Raw genomic sequence first — 24426 nt, forward strand, 5'->3', positions numbered from 1 at the left:
GGAAGGGAGTGGGAGGTTGGGGTTAGCAGATGCAAGCTTTTATGTATAGAATGAATAAATAACAATGTCCTACTATAGTACAGAGAACTATTAAGCCATAATGGAACAGAATATTTTTAAATGTATATGTATAACAATCACTTTGCTAAACAGTTGAAATTAATATATTATAAATCAACTATATTCAATTTTTTTTAATTGAAGGGAAAAAATGTTTCTTGTTGGAAGGAACCCTGAGAGCCATGTATTAAACCTCCCACCTGATACCTATCACCCCCACCCCCTTATTCTTGACAAAGAATAATCCCACCATTGTCTGAACATCTATAGTTCAGTTCAGTCACTCAGTCGTGTCTGACTCTTTGCAACCCCATGGAATGTAGCACACCAGACTTCCCTCCCTGTCCCATCACCAACTCCCAGAGCTTGCTCAAACTCATATCCATTGAGTCGGTGATGCCATTCAAGCATCTCATCCTGTCATCCCCTTCTCGTCCTGCCTTCAATCTCCCAACATCAGTGTCTTTTCCAATAAATCAGTTCCTCACATCATGTGGCCAAAGTATTGGAGTTTCAGCTTCAACATCAGTCCTTCCAGTGAATATTCGAGGCTGATTTCCTTTAGGATTGACTGGTTGGATCTCCTTGCAGTCTCAAAAGTCTTCTGTGACACCATAGCTCAATAGCATCAATTCTTCAGCACTCAGCTTTCTTTATAGTCCAACTCTCACATCCATACATGACTACTGGAAAAACCATAACTTTGACTAGATGGACCTTTGTCAGCAAAGTAATGTCTTTTCTTTTTAATATGCTGTCTAGGTTGGTCATAGCTTTTCTTCCAATAGTTATGACTAGCCATATTCTATAACTGACCTGTGTTTTGGGCTAATCTTATTCAGGAATTCTTACCTTTAATCTTAAATTTTTATCTCCATGTTATGCTAAGTTAGTCATTTAGTTGATTGTTTGTCTAAGGGTGGAAAGTGTGGAGAACAGTGGGCATGTGTTTCTGAAACCTTACAATGTCCTGTGATTGAATATAGTCTTTGCCTTTAAATAAGACACGCCTCTTATTCTTATTGATCTTTTTTACCTGAAGTACACAGCTGTCTTCCGGGCACACTGTGGCTGTGATGGGCATTGATTTCACGCTTAGATACTTCTACAAGGTTCTGATGGACTTGTTACCAGTTTGTAACCAAGATGGAGGCAATAAAATAAGGTAAGCCCTTCAGGGCCTGTATATCCTAACTAGCTGCATACTACCAAGACAGGGATGTCTAGTGAAATGCCAGCCACCTCGTCATAGCACTAGAAACTGAGTCCAATGCCTAGGTGTCCTATTAAGGAGGTTTTTGTTCTTTTAATTTCTAAAATGCATGTTGCTTATGACTTAAACAGATTTGACTTCTAACAAGGGGAGTAACTGTGGCACAAAATTCTCCAAAACCCCTTCTTTCTCTAATAGTCAGTAATTACAGGTTTCCCATATCTTGGGTGCTAGAAAGACCAGAGAGTACTTTTGGGTAGTACTTTTGATGTGAGCTTAGTTATTAAACCGAAGCCTTTGTGAGATTTTCAGACACTTAGACTTTGTACATTTTGTTCCTTTGTACATTTCCCCAGAAAGAGGCTCATGGAACCGAAAGTCTTTGCTGCCTGAATTTCAAAAGAGCATGTCTGATCAAAGCAAGGGCATTCCCTTGATTTAATACAGGCCGCTTTTTAAAATAGCTTTCTTATTTCCAACTCATGGCCCGTGCTTCATGTCCCCGCTAAATTTCACATTGGCCCTTAATAGGGAAATGCAGGATTCGCACCAAATTGTTATGATGAATGGAGAGTAAAACAAAGCAGAATATAGTCTTGATGAAATCAGTTCTAGCTTCACTTATTTAGTGTTTCGATCAAATATATTTTTGTATGTCCTCTGCCTGTTGTATTTTATATATGTTTATCATGGAAAGAAGGAATTGTATGGTTTACTTAAAATTTGTGCCTGTAAATACTCAAGTGCTTCTTTCACAGTCTCCCTCCGCAGGAAAAACAGAAAGCCTCACTTTACATGATCGTGCAAAAGATCTTTGAGCCCATCTTACATAGTCTGGGTGGTTGCATTCTTATGAAGTATATAGGTGAACTCAGAGTCAGGTATAACTCTCTGACCTTAAACCTTAGGCCAAGTGATCCAGCGCCTCGAGAATAATGTGTCTGTCACCTGACTTCCAGCCTTCCTTCGTTTCGTCCATGCACGTTTATTGAGGACCTGAGACAAATGCCGTTCGTGTTAGGACTAGCAAGATAAATGCTCACCAAAGGCACAGAGCAAGGGCTTCTATGAATGAGAGATGTCCTTGTCTTGGTGTAGGTGCTTCATCATGGAGGACAGGGGCTATCTGGTCGCACATCCAACCCTCATCGACCCCAAAGGACACGCGCCCGTGGAGCAGCAGCACATCACCCACAAGGTACCTGCCGCGGAGCTGGAGCCCAGTTCTCAAGTGGCCTGCGACTCACTAATGACATGGCACCTGTCTTCTGTTTGGCCTTGGTAGGAGCCCCTGGTAGCGAATGACATCCTGAACCACCCCAACTTTGTCAAGAAGAACCTATGCAACAGCTTCAGTGACCGAACGGTCCAGAGGTTTTACAAATTCAACACGAGCCTTGTGGTAAGGACTCCTCCACGCTGTCCTCTCCCATCTGGCTGTGGAGTTGCGATGGAGCCACGGCTTATGTCTGAATGTTTACTCCCAGCTGTTTTCATTGCCTGGGAACTAGAGTGATAGGCTGTGACAGTCCAGTTCCCCAGCTTGATGATTGTGGGATATAAAGCCCAGAGTGGATAAGTGAATGTTTTAAGGTCTCACACTAGGTATTTTGCCTTGGTTTTGTTTGTTTAAAGACTCATCCAATCTAAGCCCTTTGAAATGTCTGCCGAAGTCTCTTCCCACACTCTTTTATAAATACGTGTGGGATGAAACAGGGCGGATGACTAGAAACTAACCTAATTTGGCTTTAGGAATTTAGGGAGACTGAGTAATCTCCCGAAGACAGGAAGAGAGGGCCACATGGCGCCACGCTCATGCAGAGCATCCAAAAATAATTGTTTTTAGCTTAGAATACTCCCTTATGATTTGAGATGCTACAGACTTACCTGGGTATGGTTAGAGTCCTTAAGGATATACGTATTAATTTGTAAAGAATCCTAGCTGAGAGAGAATGGGTTATGACAGAATCAACATTCAAAAAGTTGTTCACAAGAAGTAACTGTATTCACAAATCATTACATGTATCATTAAAAAAAAGTAACTGTAAAGGGACTTCCCCGGTTGTCCCCTTCTAAGGCAAAGGTTGCAGGTTCTATCCCTGGTCAGGGAACTAAGCTCCTACATGCTACAGGGTACAGCCAAAACTTTAAAAAAATTAATAATAATCGTAAAGATGTATTGGGTTAAATGAAAATCCTAAACACAAGCTTGGAAAAAGTGATTGCAAAAACAACTGTCTGGGGAAATAGAGTTTTTAAAATGAATATACTAGTAGGTTAGTGTTTTCAGAGCAAGGGAAATCATTATTACTCTGTTCCGCCCCCAAACTTTGAGGAGCACTTTCTGTAAAGGAGACATTGACAAACGTGAGTGTAATCAGAGGGAGGCTGTCAGGTAAGGCTCTCATATGAAAGTCTGCCTTAGTCAGCGTATCTGCTATCATTTGTACGATGACTTCCTGAGACTTCAGGAGACAAGCCAGGATATTCCAGAAGAAATTTTTTTAAATGCAAATTCTAGTGGAATATGAATTAGAATAAATTCTTAGCAGCCCAAGTTATTCCAAAATGGAATTGGAGCATTCCTGGTTATTGGAGCTAACAGGCTGATAAGCCTATGTTATTGCTTATCTTGTAAAGGTGGGTATGTTCCAGTCAGTGGAGAATTCATCCAGACCTCTTGAAAACCCTTTCAGTGCCATGATTCTCAGAGTTAGGCTTATCCTCACTATGCACACCTAAGGGATGACTGGCCTGGAAACAACAAGATTAAATAATTGACCCACTACATATGACACATGCAGAAAAAATAACCATATTCAACTTTGAGATGCTGCTTTAGAATCTTTGGCTTTCAGATAATTGTAGATATTTCATGAAGCCAGCTATCACATTCTTTGTGTATGATAGAATGAAGAAAAGGATGCTTACTTTAGTTGGATTGTTTAAATATTCTGGAAGCAGAAAATTGGCCTCTTAAAGAGTCTTTGGTTTTTAAATAATTGTATTATTCTAGAATAAGAGGTTTGGTATCCAAGGGACAGTGAGGGGGGTAAAGGGGGTGCATGTTTTTGGCTGGTTAGGTTTGCCTTTGAATAAATTTTAGGCTATTCTGTACCTGAAAGTTGTCTTTATTGCTTCTTGCAGTTACTTTCATTTTATATCATTATGTTTTAAAAAAAGAAAAATTACAGAAAGAGCTATAAAAACCTATCACGTAACCATGTGCTATGCTGTGCTTAGTCACTCAGTCATGTCCATCTCTTTGTGACCCCATGGATTGTAGCCCACCAGGCCTCTCTGTCCATGGGGATTCTCCAGGCAACAGTACTGGAGTGGGTTGCCATGCCCTCCTCCAGGGGATCTTCCCAACCCAGAAATCGAACCCTGGTCTCCCACATTGCAGACGTCTTTACCGTCTGAGCCACCATGGATAAAAGAGTAATGTACACACGCTGTTAAATGAGGTCTCTCTCTGACTGATGGTAATTATGAAAATTTTCTGTTTTCCAAATTTCTAGCAAGGACTGTATAACTACTGTTTTAATCAGAAGTAAAGTTTTGTTGTAAGCTGTTTTCAGGATGGTAGAGCTGAGTCTTTGCGTTGTTGTCTGCCACCTCTGACACGTCTGTTGCCTACAGGGGGATTTGACGAACCTTGTGCACGGCAGTCACTGTTCTAAATACAGGCTGGCGAGGATCCCAGGAACCAATGCATTTGTGGGCATTGTCAACGAAACATGCGACTCTCTTGCCTTCTGTGCTTGTAGCATGGTAGACCGGCTCTGTCTCAACTGTCACCGGTAAAAATGGGGTGGGACATACTCTGTTTACCACTTACTGAATATCTTCACTGATGCCAGCTGTACAGTATACATAAAGTGCTCAGGTATGTCCTAAAGGAAAGGAAAGTCCTGGTTGCAAAAGCATTTAGAACTGTTGTTTGTAACATCCTTGTCCAAAGAACAGTGGATTGAGGTCAGTTGAGTATTTAAACCTTTGGTGATAGCTTTTACTGTCCGTTTTAGCTAGCTCATGTTGTCTTTATTTCACCTCTCAGCGTGTGTGCAATATATAGTTGATCAACCCTCTGCATAGAAACTTTCCTTTTGCTTTTCAGAATGGAACAAAATGAATGTGAATGTCCTTGTGAGTGCCCTCTAGAGGTCAACGAGTGTACTGGCAACCTCACCAATGCAGAGAACAGGTAAATAAAAAATATATACACATATATATATATATATATTTGTGGACTCCCCAAGTGGCACAGTGGTAAAGAACATGCCCGCTAATGCAGGAGACATGGGTTCGATCCCTGGGTCAGGAGGATCCCCTGGAGTAGGAAATAGCAACCCACTCTAATATTCTTGCCTGGAAAATTTCATAGACAGAGAAGCCTGGCTGGCTAGAGTTCATGGGGTCTCAAAGAGTCAGACACAGCTGAGCAACTGAGTACACACATATATATGTGTTATATGTGCATATTTATACTGGGAGATATATATATATAAAGACTATATATGTGTGTGTGCATATTTACACTGTGTCTTATTTATAGATTTGTTTCAAGTTGGGACTATAAGAAGGTGACTCATTCTAGTGATGGAACTGTTCAGTGAGCTAGTTTTCAAACTCCATAGTATTTTAAAACGAAGCCCACTTTCAGGTTTGAATAAAATTTCTAAAAAAGTTTTATTGAGTGTATGTACTACTTACAAAAAGTATGAGACTGTTACAAGCATTAACTAACTGCCTACCATGTCAGATGCTGTAGGCCTGGTAAGTCACTTAGTTTTCAAGTTTACCCTTTGATAAACATGTAGGAGGAAACTTTCACACACATAATACAGCATTACTTTTCTCAGGGACAGATTTTAAGACGAGATTGGCCCCAGGTTTCATACAGGTAAATGACAAAGCCAGAGTTCAAACCCAGATCTTTCTGGCACTGTCAGGAGCCAAGGGCATGATGAGTTTGGAATGCAGATGGTATCAGCCCTAACCTTCAGACTTGCTCCTTCATAGAAACCCAAGCTGTGAGGTACACCAGGAGCCAGTGACGTACACAGCTATTGACCCTGGCCTGCAGGATGCTCTTCACCAGTGTGTCAACAGCAGATGCAGTCAGAGGACGGAGAGCGGGTAAGCAGTGCTCAGCGCTGATTCACGCCAGCATCGCAGCCATGGGAGCGGAGCCTAGGAAAGACTAAAGAACAGCAGCCTCAGTGGGGTTTTCTGGATGATAGTCATCATCCCCGTGTTTGATGTTTTTAAAAGATGTGCCAGTTTTTCAGATCTAAAACTGCCTTTTATCTGCCTTTTATCCACCAATTTCAGCGTTATTTGCCTTCTACTTGTTACAGATATTTGGCACATGTACCTATGTTAGTGGTCTTCCCTGGTGGCTCAGGTGGTAAAGAATCTGCCTACAATGCAGGAAACCCGAGTTCAATCCCTGGTCAGGAAGATCCCCTAGAGAAGGGAATGGCTACCCACTCCAGTATTGTTGCTTGGAGAATTCCATGGGCAGAGGAACCCAGCAGGGTGCATGCGGTCGCAAAGAGTCAGACATAACTGAGCAACTAATGGGCCTGCACTTGCACGTGTGCACATACACACACACACACACCCCTATGTTAGTAGCCTCATCTGTGGATGGAAAAGTTTTCTAGAAATAAGAGGCATAAGAGAGGAAATGGCGTGACAAAGCAAGGCCAAGGGAGCACAAACTCTAGGGGGTTTCTAGCAGAAACCTCTAGCAGGGTTCTAGAAACAGAACTCAGCTGTGTGTGTGATGCCTTGAAACTCTTCAATTCTTCTTTCTTAGAAAACGGGTATACTTTATGGCAGTTTTGAGATTTGAGAACTAAAAACTGCATGATCCCTGCTCCCTCTACCTCCTCCCTAGAGTGTTTGGGACTAGACAGCTGCAGGTTGCCATTTGATTCAACGAACTTAGTGGGTGAAAGGGACAGCCAGTTCTACTTTTGGTATGTATTTTAATAGAGGAATGATAGGGTATCAGATTAACTCGGTGTGTTACACAGTTACCCAAAGCCTATTAAGTTCGAGAAACACTGCATATATTCTCTGAGAGTGTCATAATGCACTCAACATATGAAAAGTTCTATGAGATTAGCAGTAAAGAAATGTTTAACTGATCACCCAAACTTGATTAATCAGGTTTTTTTTTTTCCTTCCTTCCTTTTTTTTTTTTTTAATAACCATAAACCTGGAGGATGTTAGGCCAAAATCTAACAAACCTGGGGGGCCGTGTGATCTTTTAAGATGATTTTAAGTGACTCCGCCCTAATCCATGATGTGTGGACTTCATGGTTTGAGTAACAGAGGGCAATTCTATTTCTGTCAGCTCCAGGCTGTCAAGGGACATTAGACAGCTTTCCCCTGGGCAACTCAGGCTCAGCGAGTTCTAGCTCTAGTGAGTTATGGAACCCCTGAGAGCTGTCTGATGCCCAAGTCCATGTGCTCGCTCCTGCCTGACACTGCTTTCTGGAACACTCAGCACTGTCTTTCTGTCAGGGACTGCTTCGGTGTGCTGGACTGTGAATGGTGCATGGTGGACAGCGATGGGAAGACCCACCTGGACAAATCCTACTGTGCACCCCAGAAAGAATGCTTTGGGGGGATCGTTGGAGCCAAAAGTCCCTATGTTGATGACATGGGAGCAATAGGTAATGTTTTGGGGGAACCCAGAATAACTTGATTCTTGAAAACATATTTTCTGGCCTCTATACTAGAACACAGATCTTAAAATAATTCCCTACCCTACTTCCCTGGTTCCTTTGCCAGTAGTTTTGAGTTGCAAAACCAAGGCAAATAATTACTTTCAAAGCTGGCTAGCTCTCCTGTGCAGAGTGAGCAGCCATCTTTCCTGCCAAGTTTTGCAAGCCTGAAATGCATTCCCATAAAGCTTGTTCTGAGAAATATCAGGCCTGATTTCTGAGCAGCTGAGCTATAGGGTTTGTATGAATGTGAATCCCAGCTGTTTGGAGCACAGGGCTGGTGATGGGCAGAGTGACCCATGGACATCGCTTTCCTGCTGCGTCCTTCCCTCACGACTTTTGAAGACAGACATCTTAGGGCTCCAAATCAGTATTTAGGGCCTTGAGGTCAACAAAGGCCCTCACTGTCCAGTGCAGCAGGTGACTTAGGTGGGGGACAGAGACATTGTCGGGAGGAATACCGCTGAGATCAGGCCCCCCAAAACCCCCAAATACTACCTGCATCCTACCCCCCAAATACTACCTGAGATTTTCTCCATGTCTTTCAGCAGTCAGCACAAGCATCTCAAATGTGGTCCACAGGCGAATAGATATTTAAACCTTCAGTGAATGCCTCTTTTGACATCTCTCTGCATGAGCCTTTCTGAGGAAGAAAAGCTTTTCCTTTGTGAGGAAGGGTTCTGAGCCCACGTATGACTATCGGACCAGGCTGGGACATGACAGAAGTGACCTTGCTCCTAGAAGTCAATTTATATCCCCACCTGCAGTTTCCTGCCTGGAAAGTGCAAATAGTATTTTAAAGGGAGCCCATAAACTTTGAAACGGGATCCTTTTTGGAGGTAACATAACAGATCCACTGAAATAAATGACACCAGGTCCAGTAAATATCTGCTGAGAGGCGCATGTCACCCTCCCTCACCTCTGTACTAAGAGGAGCCCACACCCCAGAGCTGGGCCCTTAGACTGCATGTCTAAGTGATTCTCTTACTTTACCAGTCCTTGCCAACTGTATTGCTCCGCCAAGCAACCAGCACTTAATTTGAGAACCAGAAATGCAAGGAAGCCCTATTCTTCCATCCTGGTGCGTCTTCTTCATGAAATTCAAGGCTTAAAGCATCTGGTCTTACATATCTTCACTCAACCCCTTCCCACTAGATTCTTTCCATCTCACCCCCATCCCCATCTACTACTACACTTGGGAAATCTTTACAAGGGCTGTCTGTCTGTTTATTTTAATGAAGGTGATGAAGTGGTCACATTGAACATGATCAAAAGTGCCCCCGTGGGCCCGGTGGCTGGAGGCATTATGGGCTGCATCATGGTCCTAGTCCTGGCCGTGTACGCATACCGCCATCAGATTCACCGCCGGAGTCATCAGCATATGTCTCCTCTTGCTGCCCAAGGTGAGCTTGAAATGAACCCCAGAGCTCCTCCAGGAAGCAGCAGGCTCCCCAGGGTTGTCCCCAGGCTAGAAGGACAGTGACTAGTTGTAAGCCTTTAAGCAACTCTAAGAATAGCACTATATTTTCTGCTTCTGTGGAATAGATTCAGAAGTCCCCGAAAGCCTGCTTCTCTCCTTTAGCTCACAGCTCATTCTTTAGGGCCTGAATCCTGCAAGCCCCATTCGATTCTCCAGAAAATCCCTAGATTCTGTCTATCCTTACATGGCTCCTTAGCCCATCTTAGCCTGACTCTGGAAGAAGCCAGAAGAAGGGAGTTGGGAGGCTTAGTGGGAACTTTTGTTCTTCGCTAAGCTCAGATGTAGTGTCTTTGCTGTTCCAAAAAAGATGGACAGACCAAAGATAGCCCAGGCCACTACTGGCAAGAACATGAGTCTGTTCTATTGTAGCCATTATTATATGTGTGAATGAACACACATTCAAAGTGATGATCACAGTTCTTAGACTAAGAACTGTCCAACCTGGATAAGAACTTGACAAGATGAGTAATTAGTAATTATGGCTTCCATATCAAGGGTTAAATGTGGTATCTGTGCTCATTTGCAAGCTTGCAAATGACTATCTCTATCCTCGTAAAAGTCCTTCAGGGTATATCACCCTGAGTTTTGGAGATAAGGCTCACTTGTCGTTTTTCCTGGACTTGGTCAGGAGCCTGGTAGCAGTCGCGATTAGCTGATGTTGGGATAGTTCTCTGTGGTCACAGTCCTGTTGGGGGACCATGGGATCATGTTGTCTGATTTAATAACAGCTGACCACAAAGCTCTTTCCTCTTGGTAAGATTTGATTCGACCGAGGATGATAGCCATCCAGTGTTACCTGCGGCTTGGCTTCTAGATTCTGTGGCACCATTTTATCAGCGCAGCCAGCCATGGTTTTAGGCCCCTTACCTCAGTTTCAGGTACTTGTTCAGTCACTAAGATGTATACGACTCTTTGTGAGCCCATGGACTGCAGCACACGAGGCTTCCCTGTCCTTCACTCTCTCCCAGAGTTTGCTCAAACTCGCGTCCACTGAGCTGGTGCAGGAGAGGATGAAAGACTTGTTAGCCTCAATCAACTTCTTTTCTCCTCTGTCTCCAGAAATCAATCTCAGGTGCCCCTCTGGATTATTCACCTCTTGTTCTCCCTCTTCGGATTCCTGCTCCCTCCTCCTTTAAAAAAAAAATGAGATAAGGCCTCAGTTCACTCTTGATGGAATGCTGTCACCCAGCCATCAGATGAGCCCTCTGCGGGTATTAATGTGGGTGATGTTGTTTGATTAAATAGTCCTGTGTCTCTCTTTCTAACGATGGGTAGAGATGTCGGTGCGCATGTCCAACCTGGAGAACGACAGAGATGAAAGGGACGACGATGGCCCCGAGGACAGAGGCATCAGTGAGTGGCCGCGCCGTCTCCGTCCCAGACGCGCCAGCGGGAGGCTCTCTTGTGTTAAAATTTCAGATGCTTTCACACGACAGGATTCTTTTTATCCCCCATTTTTGTTAGGAGGAAGCAAAAGTCTTTGCTTTGTTTTAGGAAATCTCCAAAGAATTCAGAGTGTTCTTTGTAGCATTAAGGACATTTGACCTGAAACCCCTTACGCTTCCCTTTCTCTCTCCTCCTCATTACTTTCCAGTATAGCATTTTAGAAAGGGAGTCATCAGGTATGCATATTTTAAATCCCTTAACTAATGTATACAACCCAGGAGAACAAAAAGAACACTTCTTTATCAAAAGAGAGCTCCATTTGTGGCGAGATGCTTTGGCCTGCAACCATATGGAAGGTGTATCGTCTTGATGCATGTTGAAGATATGTAATTAGGGACCTCCTCCTGCCCCAGTCCTAAAAGCAACTTCCCTAATCCTCAGAATTTTTAAAAAATTACTCATTCTAGTTCTCTAACAAATAACAACCCCTTTCATGTGAAAGAGCCTGCGTAGAGCAGATGTGCTTAATACAGCAAAGATACTGGCCTAAGTGTGACTAACTATCCTTGCCTTCCACAGTCAGCAATACTCGATTTATAGCCGCAGTCATCGAGCGTCATGCGCACAGTCCAGAAAGGAGGCGTCGCTACTGGGGTCGCTCAGGAACAGAAAGTGATCATGGTAAGATCTGGCATCCTGCCCTTGAGGCCCTGAGGACCCTGATGTACTCATGGGCTAGTGCTCACACCCACCCTTTCCTCTGTCCTACTCTGTGCTCAAGTAAATTATTTTGACATAGTTTTCCAAAAAGACACGTTCTAACATGTCACCTTTGCAAGAGCCCTGAAGAGATTTTGGCTTATGGCTCAGCATTCCCAGATACGTCATCATACGTCGGATAACCTCTGGGCACACAGATAACCCCCTGGGTTTTCTCCATGAATAAGGGTTCAGATTATTTCAGTGGTACCTGCTTACCACCCGACTTGGTTCTCAGTGAGTCAGCATCTTCTTAGATCCAACTGCCCCGTGAGGCTTGTTGGCACACAGCAGGATTGTGAAGAGCTCTCTCGGCCACCTACTTTCGGGACCTGGCGAGAGTCCGCACTGTCATCTGGCATCCCCCAGCCCTGGGAAGGCTTTACCAGAGACAACACTTACCCTGGGCCTTGAAGGATGATTAAAGAAAAGTGAGAGGTGAAGGCTATTGGAGGCAAAGGGGCTAGTGTGTACAAAGTCACGGAGGTGCCTATAGTGCCCCTTGGATGCTCAGGAAGGACAGGCGCTGGGTTGTGAAAGAGACCCTGAGTGCTAGGTCCATGGCGGTACTAATGGCATGCCCCCCGTGTGCCATCTCACCTTCCCAGTGTCCCTGTGGCTTGTTGTCATGGAGAACAACAGCTGTGTCCTCCTGTCTAGGCAGTTCTGTCACCATTCCACAAAAATGAACGTGTAGATCCTTTCCTGTAATTGTCAGGTCTTTTTGTTTTCTTACATACCTGTTCAATTTTCCAGAAATCTTTCTTTTCTTCCCAGAATCAGGTCTTTTTATAAATGCATAAATAATGCATTTGTGCTTTTTTCATTCTGCCTTCTCCACATCTACCCTGAAAACAAAGTCTTCAAGCAGTGTGCTTCCACACCTGTGCTAAAAAATGCAGAAGGGGATATTCGCTAGAGCAACCAATGCTGCCTTTTGCACGACAGCCAGGTCTTCTGAATCCCTTTGGAAAACTGGAGAAGCCAGAGCTCTGATTTGTAAACCAGGGACTCTTAATTTGGACTCTGAATGACATTGTTCCCACTAACTAAATAGAACCTTCAGGTTTCTATGGAGAGTCAAAGCAGAACTTAAATTTCTCAGCCTCTTTGACTTTCTGCCTTTTTTCCAGAAAAACCTTTGAACCTGCATAAATTTCATTCTGCCAGGCAGTTCTGTGCTTCTCCTTTGAATAATAAAATAGGTTTGAGGCTACTAAAGTTCAACAGAAAGAATTTCTTATTCAGCAGAAATACTGAGTCCTTTCTGTCTCTCCTCTCCCCCTCTCATTCCCGCTGTGTCTCTATCGCCTTCCCTCCCTCCACCCTCCTTTCCTCTCCCCATCCCTCTCTTTCTCTCCACCCACCCCCTCACCGCCCTTGCTGGTAGAAACCACTTAAGTGCAAAACTGGAATTCTGAATGACATTTGCAGTGCTGCATTAGCCCTCCCATTGTCTTAGTAAAATGGCACATGAAGCAAGGGTTGAGATAAAAGGCACAGTGCAGTGTCAGTATCTAAAAGCCAAGGAACCTAGCTAAGGGCTTCCTTCTTTCACTTTTCACAATAATTGGATCCCGTTATCCCCAAGGAATGAAAAATAGTTTCTCCTGCAGACAGAATACAACACCAAAAGGAGTGGAAGACACTGACATTCCGGGTAATTCCTAATACACCACAAAATCAGCAGCATTTAACCAACTGCTGTCATATCCCTGAGCCTATATATATGGCGGGTCACTTTAAGTAGTGATGTCAAGCTGACGTCCCCGTGGTGCCTAGAGGATAAGCCGTAGGAGCACATTAACTCAGAAATCTGGTCCACTAATAGTGGTTCTGTGGCGTGTGACACTCGTGCAGGTGTTCTGTTTGGTGAATGTATCAGGCATCTGCTGTTTGCTTGGCAGGGAGGAGCGAGGTGGGAAAGGGGTGGTCTTATTTCTGCCAGGCAGCCTGGTACAGAACAGCTTATATACGCTAGGTCAAGCAGAACTCACGTGGAATCCCACTTCTCCCTGTCTTTCCAAATGGTGAGACCTCAGGGAAACTACTTAGACCTCAGATTCCTAATAATTAAAAGGGGATTAGAAACTACCCTCTGGTAAGGTTGTCATGAGGATGAAGTGAGATAACACATAGCCAGGCATGAGCTCAGAGCCCGACCTCCTCACCCCACACCTACTCTGCGCTCAAAGAATTGATAATCCAGCAAGAAACTACAAATACATGCATGTATTCACAAGATTGAAAAAAGGCTGAATATAACAGTTCCCTTAAAAAAGTGGAACAAAGAAGAAGATGGGAACAGAGTTCACTTTTATCTGCAAGTAAATCCTGTGAGACCCAGGGCAGGGAGGTGAGGGGACACTGGTACTCACCCTTGAACTGGTCATGCCCTGGTTCTTTGGTGCCCAGTGAGCTTATTTACACACGAGTCTTCGGGTCTGAGGCACAAAATCAACCCTCAAAAGAATAAAATATATAAATATTGAACAGACAAGACTTTCCGGGTGTGGTTCAGAGTGGTGATATTCCTAGAATTAAAACTAAATGCTGTCAAGCTACACTTGGAGACTCCAGGCTGCATTTTTAACTAGAAATCTTTCATGTAGCAAACAAAGTTTTGTATTTTAAAGGAGTATTATTTTAATTTTTATCTTAAATGCTCAAAATAAGAATGGTTTTGAAAAGTTGAAGAATTTTAGTCAATATTCTAACACCACTTAGCATGATTTTCTCCAGCACTCAACTATTAACTCTTATACTCTGCTTTGCCCATTATTTCTCTTGAAAATATCGCATTCTATCTAACCATCAACTGGCTTATTTTTTAAGTTAAAAACCAACAGTATGTATTTATTTCTTGTGAATCTGTACTTTAGTTACCATTAATTAGAAGCATTACTCAAATGTGTATTAAGCAATATTTTTTTCTTCATAAAAGAGAAATTTTCTCCTTGTGGAGTAAATGCCAAAAGACTTGAAAGGCTAATGCTGAACCTTGAAAATTTGGTCGAAAAATACCTAGTACACAGCAAAGCTATTTTCTGCTGCTGCTGCTGCTAAATCGCTTCAGTCGTGTCCAACTCTGTGCGACCCCATAGACAGCAGCCCACCAGGCTCTCCCGTCCCTGGGATTCTCCTGGCAAGAACACTGGAGTGGGCTGCCATTTCCTTCTCCAATGCAGGAAAGTGAAAAGTGAGAGTGAAGTCGCTCAGTCTAGGGGGTGCAGTTATTCTCCTGCAGTTACTCTCTGTGACCACAAGGTGGTGAGTGAGTCCCCAGAGGGACCTAACATCCCTTGACATCAAGAGAGCTTTCTTTAAGAACCAGGGGATAAATATATTAGCAGAAAACCAAAGAGCAAAAGCCTAATTTGGCTCTTTTATTCCTGAGTGATGCCTGGCCTCCTTCCTAAAGCCTGTTTTCCCTTGAAAAAAATCTTTGCAAGAATTTCTCTACATATGCCTTTGGATAGTAAAGAAATCTTTCTTTGAAAGTTATTTGTATATATCCTCTGTGTTTTAAATAGCGCTGCCTCCTCCATGAGTCAGAGACCGCGTCTGTCTTATGCTTCACTGTTCCCAGCACTGCACAGAACTGCCTGGTGCTGAGTAAACACTCAATTAATTTGCTAAGTGAGAGCATGTGTTTGGCTTCCTCCTGCTTCTCCACAACTCCCTCCCTCCAGATTTCCATTAAGTATTGAGATAAGAGAAAGCCTAAGTTACAGAGGGGTTGAGCAATAGTGTCCTACTGAGCAAAGAAAACAAGATTGCTCCAGAGTGAGTGGTTCCCTCTGGAAGGATCTCTGCTGGGGTTCTGATCAGAAAATGCTGATGCCCCCAAATTGCCTGTACCGTCACCGTCTGTGACCAGCCGGGTTCAGAGCTTCATGCAGGGCCTAATGAATCCTAGGATGCCTTTATTATTAGACGAGACTGGTAAATGTCACACCAGGCAAAACCAAAGATGACTGAAAATTTATGTGATTTTTATTTTTTTAGTTAAACACCTGCTTTATGTGAGGCCTAAGCCCTTGTACTTTAAGAGTTTTCTAATAGACAAGACAGTCCTATAATTTTTGTAATATGGTAAATCTAAGCTAGGGATTGCAGAGAATACCATTTGACATCACAGAAGGGCCACCAGAACTCCTGTGGGTTGGTATGACTGGGTGGGGTGGGTGGTGGTTGGGAAGGTTTCCCAGAAAAGACCTTCAAATGGAACATGAAGCACAGGGATGAGGGAAGTAGGGGAGGGCAAGGCAGGCGCAGAGGGACCACTATGAATTTTACACCACGAATGTGGAAATCAACTATCATTACAATGGATGCCTGTAAATGAGCGAGACAGGAAGGCTTCCAGGAGGTATTTGGAGGCAAGATAAAGACAGCCTAGCACTAAAGGTTGGCCAAGAATAATCAACACAGACACTGAGATTTTGCTGAAATGTATTTTCTAGTACTTTGGTCTCTTACATGTAGAACATTCGTAACTGAGGCTTTAAAGCCTACACTGCATTCTAGACTTAGCAATACTGAAGCTGAGGGGTTCATTCTGGCTCCTGATCTTTTCATCTTGGGAGAAAGCATCTCCATTCCCCCAGCATCTGAACCTAATAACCTTGAGGATGTTAACCCTCTTGGGTGCCAGAAAGTCCATGTGGTCACCAGAGGCTGCCCTGCCCTGCACTTGAACAGCAGATTGCTCCCCTGAAACACAGCTAATGTTTCTCTTCAGGGCCCTGCCATCTCCTCGGGCCAGTGCTCAGCCTCCTGAACTCTGAGCCTCGGAGCCCTCCTTCCTTCCATCCAACCTCCTCATTGCCACAAGGGATCATCTTAAAACACACATTATGTCACTGCCATCCACCTTCCCCCCAGCTCTTTGACCACCCTTCCTGATCTGGTCTCAGCCTGCCTGTCCAGATTCATCTCACACTCCTTCTCTCGCACACGAAGCTCTTCCCCGTTCCTCACATCCACAGAGCCTTTCTGTCTGTTCCATCTCTGCATATGCTCATCTCCCTGCCTGTAATACTTTCCACCCCTTTCTTTATCTCAGGAACCCCTCTCTCCCATGAGGGTCACTTTGAATGTCACTTCCTCCAGGATCCTAAGTCAAGTTCATCAGCATTGGTATTTCTTTGGGGTACCTCTGGTTTGGTACCTGTATTTCCCCTTCTTGACTGTGGCCTTCTTGGGAGTTGGAACCTCACCTTACCCCTTTTTCTGTGGAGCCCCTAGCCTGGCATCAGCACCAAGAGAGCACTCAGTAATCATGGGCACATGGCAACAAACTCGCCTTCTCCTGCCCTGATTTGTTTTTCTGGCTGGGTATCTCTACATATGTTACTCACAGATGCTGAAAACCAAGATGTGCAAAAAGAAAATTCGTTTCCTTCCCCAAGACTCGGGATCTTGAAGTCTCCCTCTCCCATCATCCTGACAGTAGGTTGCTGTCCCGCCACCACCAAGTCCCCCACATCAAATTTCTGATGAACTTCTATTATTTTTCCACCCCAGAGATGTCTGTCCAATCCCATACTTTTAATTCAACATCTCTACCCAGGCTGTGGCAATAACCTCTTAACTGCCTCCCTCTCTCTCCCCTTTCTAGTCAACCTCCAAATTTCCACCATAACTCTGCTTTTAAAATATAAAAATGACTGTGCTATTTTTCTGATCTGCTCAAAACCTTGTAAACTTAAGTCCCTCCTGTAGTACCTGCTAGCACTCATCATAGCCGCATGGTATAGGAATGGCCCCGGGTCCTCTTGGCCATGCCCTTCTGTTCCTGTGCTCCTATCCACTTCACCAAACTCCTACTCATCCATTACAGCCCGATTGAAATCTGAGTTCTTCGCTGAAACTTTCCCAGCCCCCCAGCCAGAGTTAGCGATTCCTTGTTCAATGGGCTTCCCTGGTGGCTCAGTGGTTAAGAATCTGCCTGCAATGCAGGAGATGCAGATTCAATCCCTGGATCTGAAAGATCCCCTGGAGGAGAGAATAGCAACCCACTCCAGTATTCTTGCCTAGAGAATCCCACGGACAGAGGAGGTTGGTGGGCTACAGTCCATGGGGTCGCAAAAGAGTCAGATGTAACTGAGCACATGCTGGGTTTCAATTAAACCTCCATTAGAACACTTACCATGATCTTCAGTAGAGTAAGCCTAATTTTGTACATACCCATCTCTTACTCGGTGGTGAAATCCTTAAAGAAAATAGATATCTCTTATTCAGTTTCATAGTCCTTCCTTTCAGCCTCCTGAGGGTCTTTGATACATGAATAATTGGATTGAGCTATGCTTGTACTTGTCTTATTTCTCGAGCACTAGCAAATGAACTCCTTGTTCAGGGATCAGTTTTCATCTCCAGGTCTCCTACAGTGCCCAGCACAGTGTCTTATACAACGTAGATGCCCAGTAAATATTTGTTGGTTGGACTGAAAGAATTCTGTCGTTTGAACATTTCATTGAGGACTGAGAACTGCCTTTCTCATTTTCACACAAAACATAACATTTTCAACCACAAACTATTCCTGCTTGGCTGTATGCAAGCACGTCAATTTTGCAGCCACGGATGTGACTAGCACTGCCCACGGGTGAGTGTTGATTGATGCTAACTGCAGATGCAGCGGAAATATTAACGAGCTGTCACTTCTCAAAATTCTTGAAGGGGTTTGTTTTTTTTTTTTTTGCAATATTTAAAAACATGCCAAGGTTCTTAGAATGGAATCCTTTGATCAGCAAGGGCAATTTCTTTTGAAACATGTATTACTTAGAATGCCAAGAGAAATTAATCTTTAAATACAGTGAACCAGCTTACACAAAGAATACCTGATTCTTTGCTAGTATCTGTGGGTGTCTGTGGAGTTAGTATTTTGTTAGGGACTGAAACTCAGGCAAGTTCATTAACCTCTCTGACTGTCATTTCCCTCACCTGTAAAGTGGATTTGAAAATACATGCCTCGTTGGTGTGTAGAAATTACATGACACCAGGGGTGTTATGGTGGCAGCTGTCTTTGTTCTTACTGTGGTATCACATTCAGGCATTTTGATGCTGCCTTTTTTTTTTCCTCTCTCTCTCTCTCTCTCAAATAAAAAATAATAGTCTTATCTCAGGGAAAAGTGTAGAAGGTTGTTTCCCCAAATGTCAATAGTGGGGATCTGTGGATCAGAAAAAACTGGGATGATTTTCAGTTTCGTTTTGTTGGTTTAGGGGATTTGGGGAAAGGGTTCTTGTTTATATTGTTTTAAATGATCATGTACTTATTGTGTAACTGCTTAAAGACAACAGCTAAGGAAAGATCTCTTTAAAAGTAAGTCACTTCCAGGTCTGCTGGCAGCCTGCAAACATTTGGCACTTACTAGTCCAAAAGCAGGCGCCTCCCAGGGCCCGCGGAAATGTGCCGTGACAGCTCCTCGCTGCCTCTGGGAACTCTCAGCGGCCTGTGTGTTGTGTTCATTTTCTAGGCTACAGCACCATGAGCCCACAGGAAGACAGTGAAAACCCTCCGTGCACCAGTGACCCCTTGTCGGCCGGGGTGGACGTGGGGAACCACGACGAGGACTTGGAGCTGGACACCCCGCCCCAGACCGCCGCCCTCCTGAGCCACAAGTTCCACCAGTACCGCCTGCACCACCCGACGCTGCACCACAGCCACCACCTGCAGGCGGCCGTGACGGTACACACGGTCGACGCGGAATGCTAGCCCCCTCGCCTCCATGCGGAGGCCGGATCTGGGAGCTGCAGAATGTTCTGGAGGGAAGGAGAGCCAGCGTCAAATCCATTTGTATCCGTGCTTTGTCCGGAGTCATCGAACTCATCTTCCTGCCTGTTAACAGGTTTCCTAACAAGTGAAACAGCCGCAACAAGAAGCGAGGCCGGTTGTGAAATGGAGGGAAAAGAAGTCTGATTAATGAACCTGCCATAACACCAACAGAATGAACAGACGCAAACCTCTACACAGAGCTGGAACCTATAAATGAAACATTGGGAACCTTGGTTAAGCTGAGCCAGAGGAATGTTCCGAGGAGCCAGAAACATTCTGCTCTCCTTAACTGGAAGAAAAGAGAGGTCTGCTCCTCTGGAGACTGAGAATGTGGCAGAGGCAGAGAGAAGTGTGTCTTTGAAGATTTCACCTGGTTTCTTAGCGGTACCTAGATGCCACACTTGCTGTACGGAACTCATCCTAAGCTCTAAATGATGCATCTCAAAATTTCTAAGTAAAGGATTATTTTTCTACTATTTATTGAACTTTTAAAACATTCTCAAACTTTGGGAGAAAGAAAAGGAAACACATAAGAAATTTTCAGCGATTATCCCTAGCTGTTTTGTGTGTATTAAAGTGGTTTTTTGGTTAAGAAGGTCTAGTTCTTATTTAACGGATACCATCCCACTGCCTCACTCCACCAAAAAAAAAAAAATGGGAAAATGAAGAAATCTTTCTCTCTGACTTGTTTACATACATTTTCTTTAGAACATTATGTCATGGAAATACATCTTGATTTGCAAAGCAGCATTCTTTATCTGTTTGACAGAGGTGGGGAGGGGCACTCCAGGAAGCATTCAGAAAAATTGTATGTTTCTTTTTAACTCATTTCCACTTCCCATACAGTTCTTTCCTTAGGTTTCTACGAAACCTAATATTACAATGCCAGCCTTTCAGCTAAAGGAGGGTTGGATTTATTCTCCTTGTTTTAAAGACTATAAATTTTTAAATGTCCCATTTTGATTCTGAGAATATTGAACACATAAAAAAAGTTTTTCAAATTCAGAATTTTCATTCTTAAACAAAGATTTCTTTTGAAATCATAGTTAAAAGCTGCTGCCAGTCACCCAAGAAGATGTCCACCTATGTTTGTGGATATCCACAACTGCTTTGTGATGTACACAGGGGTTCATCAAATCTGGCTGATATAACATGGGGCATTGTCATTTTAAAGCAGTGTTCTAATTATAGTGATGTATTTTAGATTCACATTCTGTGATCCAGATATGTTATAAAGACATTCTTGCACCGTGTGTGGTAAATCTCCGTTTATATGTAGTTGGAAAAAAATTTACTGAATAATGTTTTAATGATAGGGTGTTACGATATAATGTAAAAAAAAAAAAATTGGTTCTTCAGCAGTACAGAAAGTAAACTATATGTGTGCTATCAGGAAACCTCTTCATACTGTGTATAAAATTGCAGCCTAGTGAAATAAACTGTATGAATGGACAGTTTTAGTGACTATAGTGATTTCTTAATGGACCACTGCTCACGCCTAAGGGCAAATTACATTCACTTTAACCTAGCAGATCAGTTGCCAAACTGAAAGGAGGACTCCTTTCAATGCCGCAGTCAACTTCAGAGCCTTCCGAACCATCTTGAATATGCAAAGAAATTTAAGACGCTAATGGGTTAAAATCAAAAGCAAATAAAATGCGTGGAACTTAGCTCCCCCTCCCTGAGCATCTAAATTTGTGTCATTAATAATAAATAGATGGCTCCTCTCACATTTCTGAGGAATGAATGACTGACCTGTCTTCCCAGAATTTTAAACCTTTCTGTGGAACACTGGGGTCTTTTCTCAAGTTGAGAACATTTGTGTTATGACCCCTTGATGGAGGGGGAACTTGGTTGTTTTCAAGAAAACAATCACAAAACTTAGAGCTTAAAAAATAAGATATGGACAGCCTACTCAAAGACAATGAGAAAATGTATTGTGTGAGTCTTTTGTGATAAGACTCTCTCCCCATCATGAGCTTTTGGGGAAAGTAATTGCATGCTTATTCTTCAACAAGAACACAGCTGAGATTTGCAGTTCCTAGGATATATGACATACAGATTTGTGAGGTTTGGGCTGAACTCTTGATCTTCTAAGTTACCTTTTATCTTCTCAAGTACTGCATATAATGTTTAAATATTTCTTGTTTGCATTTTCGTTGTTATTTAAAAGGAAATATATGGTTTGGGAAACTTTTAATCGAGGCAATCAATATTGGCCCCTGTGCCCAGATTATATTGCTTATTTTTTGTCTGTTTTGCTTTGTTTTTTTGTGTTTCTGTTGTACAGCAAAGTGAATCAGATACACACCACACACACTCAACGTTCTTGATTCTGTTCCCATATAGGCCATTACAGGGTACTGAGTAGAGGTCCCTGTGCTATATAGGTTCTCATTAGTTTACATAGCGAGTGTGTATGTATCAATTGCAGTCTCCCAGCTTATCCCTCCTCCTCACTTTCCCCTTTGGTAACCGTAAGTTTGTTTTCTACTTCTGTGATTCTATTCTGCAAATAGGTTCACGTGTACCACTTTTTTCTTAGGTTCCACATATAAGCAATATCATACATTCGTCTTCCTCTGTCTTACTTCACCCAGCATGGCACTCCCTAAGCCCACCCACGTTGCTGTAAATGGCATTATTGCATTCTTTTTATGGCTGAGTAACATTCCACTGTGTATATGTACCCCATCTTTATCCGTTCCCCCATCAATGGATGTTGTATTGCTCCCACGTCCTGGCTATTGTAAATAGTGCTGCAATGAACATTAAGGTGTATTATCTTTTTGAATTATGGTTTTATCCATATATATGCCCAGGAGTGGGATTGCTGGATCATATGGTAGCTCTATTTTTAGTTTGTTAAGGAACCTCCATACTGTTCTCCACAGTGGCGTACCACTTTACATTCCCACCAGCAGTGTACGAGGGCTCCATTTTCTCCATACCCTCTCCAGCACTTACTGTTGGTAGATTTTTTGGTGGTAGCCACTGTGACCTATATGAGGCGATAACCTCATTGTCGCTGTGGTTTCGCTTTTGTGTTGTGGGCTGTGCTGGTCCTCATGGCTGCACACGGGCTTTCTCCCGTTGCGGTGCCCAGGCTCCTCATGGTGGCTTGCTGCCGAGCACAGACTAGGAGCACAGGCGTCAGTCGTGCAGCACTCAGGCTCAGCAGTCGTGGCTCATGGATTTCGCTGCTGCATGGCATGGAGATCTTCCCAGACCAGGAATCCAACTTGCACTGGCAGATAGATTCTTATCCACTGCATCACCAGGGAAGTCCTCACTGGAGTTTTGATTTTAATTTCTCTACTAATGAGTGATGTCAAGCATTTTCTCCTGTGCCTCTTGGCCATCTGTATGTCTTCTTTGGAGAAATGTGTGTTTAGATCTTCCACCCATTTTTTGATTATGTTTGTCTTTTTGATACTGAGCTTCATGAACTATTTGTATATTTTGGATATTAATCCCTTCTCAGCTGCTTCATTTGCAAATAGTTTCTCCCATTCTGTGGGTTGTTATGTTGCTTGTTAAGTCTCTCCTGACATCTGGGAAATGGGGGGATCCCATCAATGCCTCTCATTCACAAAGGCCTCTTACCATCTGTAGCTAACCTTGCCTGTCAGTGCAGACAAGTACCGAGAGCTAAGGGTGTTCCAGGTTACTTTACACAGCTAGACAAGGAATTTCGTATTTGTGGTCCCAACAAAACACTGTTCAGACTCATACTCATTCTTGCGGCAGACATTCATCTGCTTTTTGGATACATTTACTTTGGGGAATGCGTGGCAGTTTTTCTCCCTCTACTTCTTGATAGAATTTGGATGTTCAACTAAACCTTATTTATATTTTCATTTGAAAGACTGTGCAGTTTACTCTGACAGGTTTACTTTGCCTGTTAGAGTGACTAGTATGTGGGAAGTCGTGGAAGATCACTTAAGCTCGTTTCTCTATGGCGATGGCCTGCTGTAATGATTACACTTTTTAGAATACATTTATGCTTAGAAAAATCAAACAGAACAGCCTAGGGTCATCTTTGTCCTCTGTGAACAGAGAAGTGGCAATATTCCTGACTGAAATCAATGCTGTATTCAGAATTTTTTTCTAATCTTTCAGTAAACTAGTTGAAAAGCATATCTCTGTGGCTATTACTTATAACTATATAAGATGATCTGTTTAATAGCCAACGTGTGTGTGTATCAATATATGTAGATATATAGACACATGAGATTATTCTGGTTTTCCTCCAACCTCTCTGTTCAGTCCTAAATTACAAATTAAGGCTTCTTCTTCCCTTAATTCAGTGTTTCTTAACCTTTTTTTTTTTTTTTGAATGACTGTGTTGATGGAAGCTCTTCAGCATTTGTGTATTTCTTTTTAAAAAATATTTATTTATTTGGCTGTGTCAGGTCTTAATTGTGGCATGCAGAATCTTCACTGTAGCATGCAGAATTTTGTTGTTGTTGTTGTTGCAGCCTGTGAAATTTTTAATTGTAACATGCAAACTCTTCTTTGTGGCATGTGGGATCTAGTTCCCCTGATCAGGGATCAAACCTAGGCCCCTGCATTGGGAGCATGGAGTCTTAGTCAGTGGACCACCAGGGAAGCCAAACATAACTTTTAAAAAATTCATTATTGCAACTCTCCTAAAAAGAAATTTTTATTTAATTAAAATTCACCCTAACAAGAGAAATGAAATACCACAGGGTAAGATATGGCATAGCTTTGGAGGGCTGCAAGCCGTTGTAATTCTGATTCCTTTTACTCCACCAAGACTCTGTTTTCACCCCTTTGTGGGCAGTAGCTACCCTATTTGAGAATGTTCTGTCCTCAACCCCCTTTTCATTACTTGCTTGAGAAGGTACAGCATTGAAGTGAGAGCAAGGAGGCCTGGGGCTCTGATCCCACGTTCAGAACCTCTTGGATGTCCTCATCTCCCTCTCATTTCACATCTGGTCAGTCTCCAAATCCAGAGTCTGAGCAAAAAAATATCATTCACCTT

At 43.1% G+C, this 24426-nt stretch overlaps 1 protein-coding gene across 1 annotated transcript in view; it reads left to right on the plus strand.

Annotated features, from left to right (window-relative positions):
- The window catches only part of CACHD1 (cache domain containing 1), a 235687-nt gene extending 214815 nt beyond the window's left edge, over positions 1-20872 (plus strand). The window contains exons 17-27 of the mRNA XM_005678311.3: positions 1103-1225; positions 2372-2471; positions 2559-2675; positions 4916-5076; positions 5394-5480; positions 6299-6415; positions 7814-7965; positions 9258-9419; positions 10772-10849; positions 11462-11563; positions 19120-20872. Of these exons, the coding sequence (XP_005678368.2) occupies positions 1103-1225; positions 2372-2471; positions 2559-2675; positions 4916-5076; positions 5394-5480; positions 6299-6415; positions 7814-7965; positions 9258-9419; positions 10772-10849; positions 11462-11563; positions 19120-19358 (1438 nt within the window). The 3' untranslated portion in view covers positions 19359-20872. The remainder of the gene's footprint in view (positions 1-1102; positions 1226-2371; positions 2472-2558; positions 2676-4915; positions 5077-5393; positions 5481-6298; positions 6416-7813; positions 7966-9257; positions 9420-10771; positions 10850-11461; positions 11564-19119) is intronic.

The sequence above is a fragment of the Capra hircus genome, chromosome 3 (assembly GCF_001704415.2).
Source record: "Capra hircus breed San Clemente chromosome 3, ASM170441v1, whole genome shotgun sequence".
Taxonomy (NCBI): domain Eukaryota; kingdom Metazoa; phylum Chordata; class Mammalia; order Artiodactyla; family Bovidae; genus Capra; species Capra hircus.